A 7,065-nucleotide genomic window follows, 5' to 3' on the forward strand; every position below is an offset into this window, starting at 1 on the left:
ATGAGTTTGGGGTACATTTCGGGAGCTTAAACATGAGTTCTATAATCACCCGTACCTCACAAAACTATTTGTTAAGGCTGTGGTATGTTATGGAAGTTTAACCGGGGCTTGGGAATGGGTCTACGGGGTCCGGAATCGAAGAAAAACGAGGAAACGGGGCTACTGGCGTCGGCTGGCGCGTAGACAGCAAGTTAGGGCATCGGCCAACTGCTGCCCAGCGTCGGCGATGCTGCCCCTACAGCACCGTCGCCGGATTTCGTTCTTTTCGACGTTTTGACCCCCGTTTGCGCATCCCGAACTTCCCAAATCGTAAAGCAACATTATTCCAAGCCTCCAAATTATTCTAACACTTAACCCCATTTCTCCATAATCAAATCTATACTTTTATCATACATTCTTGATTTTGACCCGTTTGATTTTACCAAGTTATTTCCGATATAGTTAACTACTTATGGCCTGCTACAACAATACTTACCTTGGTGCTTACCATTACCTATACTTTCTTACATGAATCCCTATATTAAATCACACCAAACATCAAATATAATATGATAAGTGCATTTGGGATTCACTTACCTTAAGCGTTCGTGTTCATGCTTGCTTCCTCGCCTCTTCTTGACCCGTTAGCCTTCCGTTCTTGAGTCCATGCTAATGTGATTCCTATCCTTTCATGTCATTAAAATCACATTATGGTTAGCACACATGGCCATTCATACTAACTTTCATTTCTTTCCATTCATACATTACTTGCATTTTTATTAACCAAATACCACATACATAAGGCATAGACTAAAAGTCACCTTGTTCCACATTCACGCAACTCAATTATCATCGTACACAACATGTAGATCATCTAGTACATAACACATTACTTCTCTATTATTATAATTGTGTCCGAAAGGCTAACCATGTTATTCATTCATTGTTGACTTTCAGAAAGTCAACTGTCCTACTTACACACTTTCAACTTATGAACATGTATCCATCTTAATATGGTAGACCATAGTATTAACATTATACGCATTTCATAATCGTATTATATGACATACAACTACATGATCACCAAATTACATACGCATACATAATCCATCCCATCCACATTAGCATTTTTATATCTTCATAACTAACACTATAACCCGTACTTAGCTAACCCGACATCATTCCAAATTTACCCTTTTCTAGGATTCTCATATGCTCATATTTACTTCTAAATCACAATTCGCATGGTGTGTATTACATCACACAAGCATATAGCGCAAACTCCTAAAGCATACCTCTACCGAATCACACATTAACTACCTTCTTACATGGAATTCATCAAGAACATATTCCTCATGATATTTTACTATCAATACATCATAATTACATTATATATATAACGAGTTAGACGCTAACCCGTGCATTGCGGCGGGATGTTGGAAGATGCAAATTTCATCATATCCGTCTTCATGTTTAGGCATGGTTTAGTACAAATCGATGAAAGACGTATGCATTAACTCCTCACTGTTACACTTAAAAACCATAATCAACCAAGAAATAACGCATCTCTATACAAATTAAAACGCAAATCCAATTGTAATAAATGAGATCCAATTGTAAATCAATATAAAGGATAAAGTTAAAAAGCCAAAAAAAAAAAAAAAAATCCAGGTATGAAAAGATATCCAATTGGCATTCTACAAAACAGAGTACCTCTAATTTTCCGGTCTTTTCCGAAGGACACATACTAATTATAGATCATGGTGTATTGTTTAAAACTGTTAAAGTTACACATAATGATCATTAATAATTCTGTTATAAAAATCACTTTACGCCTTTGATTGTATTTGGCCAAATGCATGTCAATTAACTTAATAAAACAAATATGATCATAAAAAAAACGATCGAAGCTAATTTGAATCAATCATCAAATCTATTAATCTATATACGAACAATTAACACAATGATTAGAATCATCAGTAGAAATCACACTTACAGTATAAATTAAAAAACCTAATCGCATATTACGTGTTTAGGAGTGTGCGACTTCGATTCAGATAACAATAATTATTAGAATTATCAAACACTAAACAAAATATATACCAAATCTATATCCGATCATGTACTTTTCATAGACCACGCATGATTCCGAATAACCGTAACAACACATACAATTACCATTACAATTAACAAATTATGCGAATCGGGTCCAAATTTCAATATACTATGAATTCTATAACCATAACTTCATCAAATTATTCATGATTCCGAACGGCCATCTTTTCTACAATGAACCGAAAACTACCACAAACTAACATAATTGGACCGTAAGAGAAAGGGGTTGATGAACTTTAATGGATAACGATACAATATGATCCGATTAAATGAATACGGAATGCGGGATGATGAACTTTAATCTAAAACGGTTGTTCATACATTGGAGAGAGCCTTTCTCCATCTCTCTCTAAAACCAAAGTCTCTCTCTATCGCCGCCATCACCAATGGCATCACCATCGCCACCACCCAAACAACAAACAATACCCATGGTGGTAGTATCGGCGGTGGTGGGTGCACGCTTTTTTCCGGCGAGGAAGGATAGTATTTGTCGATCAACTTTGTGTTTGAATATTAGTATATAATGTATTACCGATAGAGGGTGAGGGTTATATAGGGTGTGAAAAGGTGGTAAACGACGGAAGAAACGGTGGTCGGAGGGACACGTCTGTTTGGTTGTTAAACGTAAATTCACGACGGTGTCTGACTCACGACGGTGTCTGACTGTTTCTGTCGTTTCATTACCGGGTGTCCCACCACCGGTTGAATTTTAGTATAAAAGGTGTGTATTTTTGTTTAGGATTGCCACTGATTAAATTTGTAGTAACCGCCATTAAGACTTAAGATTAAGAAGATGGAAAACCGGTTTGGTAGCGTCGGTTTTTTGACGGAATGGTGCACGACGGTTGCCTGTTCGGAGGGGTATCGATGCTAGTTATTTATGACCTTTAATGGGAGAGGATGTGAGATGCTTCACGTAAACGGTGAGTCGTTTTATGAAGCCAAATTGTTGGTTTCATAAACAGTGCTTTTTTTTTGGGAAACGCCTTTTTTGCCGATTGTTAAACGGGTGTCTTCAACGAAACGATGCGATGGAGTAGAATTATTTTTAGATTAAAAGTGTTAACTAATTCAAATGTATTATTCAAGGGGTTTGTATATTGAGACATGTTGGTTTGGGAGGTAATATTTAAGAGGTGTGTATATTGGGATATGTTGGTTTGGGTTATGTGTTTATTAAGGCAAGGGTATTAGTCAAGGGTGTGATGTGAAGAGACACAACTTTTGAGTTACCCTAACGCACCCCAAGTTACTTTTTGTAGGGTTATGTAATGTTCTAAGAGGATTTGCTATCAAGATAATAGATATATATATCATGTCCTATAATTGTATCAACCTATTAACTTCATTCTTAATAATAAAAGTACTCGATCACAATAATTCAGCATGTTATCATGACAAATTTACTTCGAATAAAAAGTAGCCAAGGTCGATTCATGAAGAAATGACAAAACAAAACATGATGGAATGACATGTGAAATCTCATATACAACCTTAGCTTAAAACATTTTTTGGGAATGTCACGCATGTGAATATTGTCTATGATTGAATATTAGTGTGAATACAGGTAGATTTTTCATCATCTTCCCATTGTAGTTGCATTACCCCCACCCCATACCACCCTACCTCCCCCCCCCCCCCCCACCCACACACACACACACCTTCATTTTCAAATGTTGCCGTTATTAACTTTAATAAAAAGCGCTTTTGCTATTTACATAATCATTTATTTCACATCTTTCAATTATCAATCTTTATTAGTAGTTCCACTCAAGTCCTAATCAAATCCGGATTGGAATTGTCCTAAAAGTGCAACCCCTTTTTTTCTTCCCTATTCAATTAACCCCTCTTCTTCACAATCTTTGCAGTAACAATTCACATTTCACCAAACAAAATTTCTTATTATTATTGCTATAATTAATTAATTACCAAAAAACATTTACCCACAAAGCCCATTTGCCCAATACATTTACCTTGGTAGGTTTTGGTTTCTAGTGCAAACAGGCCCACACCATACCATACAGACTGGACCAGAGTTAACATACAGGATCTGGGTCTGGTTATAAGCCACTGCAACTGGCTCTAGCCACCATTCTAGTGGTCTGCTAACCTCATCTCATCATCATCATCTTCATCAATGGAAGCTACACATTTCTCTTCAAATCTTGCAATTTTCTTGTTAGGTAATCTTTCATTCACCATTTCCCGAATTTCCAACAACCCTTTTTTAGTTTTTATAATTTCCTAAAAACATTATCTTTTTTTTTCTAATTTTCTTGCAGGGTTTCTGATTCTATTCCCATTAACAATATCATCAGTAGGGATAAACTACGGCCAGATCGCAAACAACCTCCCCTCACCCGACCACGTGGTCCCCTTAGTCAAAGCCATCGGCGCCACCAGAGTAAAACTCTACGACGCGGACCCGAAAGTCCTAAAAGCATTCGCGAACACTGGAGTCGAATTCACAGTTAGTCTCGGAAATGAATACCTTTCTAAAATGGCAGATCCAGCCAACGCCCAACAATGGGTCAAAACAAACGTACAATCGTACCTACCCGCAACCAAAATCACCTCCATTGCGGTAGGCAACGAAGTACTAACATTAAACGACACAAATCTCTCAGGATGCTTACTCCCAGCAATGCAAGGTGTCCACTCCGCACTAGTAAACCTTAAACTCGACAGTCAAGTAACTGTCACGACAGCTCACTCTGTCGCCATTCTCCAATCGTCGTACCCACCATCCACCGGATCTTTCCGACAAGATCTAAAATCTTGCATATCTCCCATCCTAGATTTCCTATCCAAAACATGTTCGCCGTTTTTAATAAACGCGTACCCGTTTTTCGCGTACAAAGCGAACCCGAAACAAGTGTCGCTTGATTTTGTTCTGTTTCAACCCAACGCCGGAATAGTTGACCCGGCGAATAACTTGCATTATGACAACATGTTGTTTGCACAGATTGATGCGGTTTACGCTGCTTTGAACCGGTTGGGGTATAAGAAACTGCCGGTTCAGATATCGGAAACCGGGTGGCCGTCAAAAGGGGATGAAGATGAGATCGGAGCGTCGCCGGAGAATGCGAAGAAGTATAATGGGAATTTGTTGAAGATTATTGGGCAGAAAAAGGGGACTCCGGCGAAGCCTAATGTGGATTTGAATATTTTTGTGTTCGCTATGTTTAATGAGAATTTGAAGCCTGGACCGACGTCGGAGAGGAATTATGGGTTGTTTAAACCGGATGGGACTCCGGCGTATGGGTTGGGGGTTTCGGGGATTGGGGTTTCCGGTGGGAATTCTACGGGTTCTGGTGGTGGGAGTGGTGGAAGTTCTGGGCCGTCGGTTTATTTGTCGCCGCCGGTGAACTCGTCAAATGGGTATCTCGCGATTTCTTCGGCGACGGTGAGTTCTTTTCTCTCTCTTATTATTTGCTTAGCTAAATTGCGCATGTCATACTACGTCGTTTAACTAGTTTCACATGTTAAATGTTTCACAACTACCGACTTTAAATGGAGTATTCCGATAGTAACTCTGGTCCACCACCAATTCTGAGGAAAATGGTAACTTATCCGTTCGTAGGCACGACGGTAAAATTACTGGTAATACCTATTTGGCTCAAGAATTGAACCCAAGTTTCCCTGGGTCTCGTATCATTGTGCACCAAGTGGTAGTTAAACTTGCATTTCCTAATAAGAAATGCAAGTCTTCCACCACTTGATCCAGAGATTATACGCAGAAGTCATATCTAATAGATTACGATAAATACGGTGCAACCTAAGAGTAAGAGTAGAGTGAAAATTGTAAAAATAGGGGGTATTTGTGCAACATTCATTCTGGTACTAATGTTAACATACCTGAAGTACTATTGTTATTAACTATTAGAGGTAGGGGGGATAGTAGTGGGGATGATGCCGAAGAATAAGAGCAATAATTGTGGATGGTGATGGTGACAACGATTGGCATAGCGATGTTGAGGGTGGTAATGGCAGCGCGACAATGACTATAGTTGTAGCAGCGATGATGACGAGAGAGCGGGATAATCTCATTTCAATCCTTAGGTTGACTTGTTTTACTATATATATAAAGTGAATGTTGAATTGACTCGCTCGATCGAATGAATCCTTAGGTTGAATTCCTTCATTCTCTAGTCAAATATGTTATTAGATTCTAATTTCATTGAATTCTTCTAACCAAATAAGGAATTCAGGTACTAATTCTAAGGAATTAAACTTCTTGTAGGTTTGATTTATTATATTTGATATGATACCTCTTCTGTTTTCAGGAAATGATTGTATGGAGCAACTGGAGAAGATTTAGCATGGGGTTAAAAATGTTAATGGTTGCATATTTGATGTCTTAAAGTATGAATGTTGTTAGAAAATTTGAGAGGGAGAGACAACATGACATATTCTATTGCTTTTCTAGTTTGGAAAATGTGGTGGTCTTCTTCCTTTATGTAGTTTGGAAAATTCTTTAATTAAATATTGTGTCATATGTGCATCATTTTCAATGTGTTTTGTTTACCATGAAATTTACTTTGTATTTGGGAGTTTCAATACACCTACAAACTTTCAAACAAAAGATAAAAAAATATAAAAAGGAAAGGAAATGATGCCTTGCACATGACTTCAAGAATATATCAGGTTTTACATTATTTAACAATTAACGTTATCTTTCTCAAAGCAAACACTTTGGTTGTCTGACACAATATCAACTTAATAAAGATATCTTTTATTTTGTCTAAAAAGGATTATTCAAAGAAAATATAATCCTCTAAACCTTAGTTAAACTATACATAACTAAGCGATTTAAAAATTTGGAATCACACCAAGCAAGTGTCCTAACCTTTTCTCTTCCTTATGCAACTTAGTCGCGAGAACCATAAAGGTCAAAATTATATGATTTTCGTGATTGAGTTGCATGAGAAGCTACATGCAGAACACCTGGTATAGAGACCCAATTTTAGG

At 37.7% G+C, this 7,065-nt stretch overlaps 1 protein-coding gene across 1 annotated transcript; it reads left to right on the plus strand.

The window, feature by feature from the left end:
• Positions 1-3,913: 3,913 nt before the first annotated feature.
• LOC110930383 (glucan endo-1,3-beta-glucosidase 11) lies at positions 3,914-6,608 on the plus strand. Its single transcript, XM_022173684.2, has 3 exons — positions 3,914-4,277; positions 4,377-5,500; positions 6,381-6,608. The coding sequence occupies exons 1-3, from the start codon at positions 4,232-4,234 to the stop codon at positions 6,456-6,458; spliced, it is 1,248 nt and encodes a 415-aa protein (XP_022029376.1). The 5' UTR covers positions 3,914-4,231; the 3' UTR covers positions 6,459-6,608.
• Positions 6,609-7,065: the final 457 nt, after the last annotated feature.

This window comes from Helianthus annuus, chromosome 3 (genome assembly GCF_002127325.2).
Source record: "Helianthus annuus cultivar XRQ/B chromosome 3, HanXRQr2.0-SUNRISE, whole genome shotgun sequence".
NCBI lineage: Eukaryota > Viridiplantae > Streptophyta > Magnoliopsida > Asterales > Asteraceae > Helianthus > Helianthus annuus.

Coding starts and splice junctions, on each gene's coding strand:
- LOC110930383 (XM_022173684.2), top strand. CDS start 4,232: ATGGAAGCTACACATTTCTCTTCAAATCTTGCAATTTTCTTGTTAG. Junction 4,278..4,376: donor TCTTGCAATTTTCTTGTTAG/GTAATCTTTCAT, acceptor ATTTTCTTGCAG/GGTTTCTGATTCTATTCCCA. Junction 5,501..6,380: donor TCGCGATTTCTTCGGCGACG/GTGAGTTCTTTT, acceptor TTCTGTTTTCAG/GAAATGATTGTATGGAGCAA.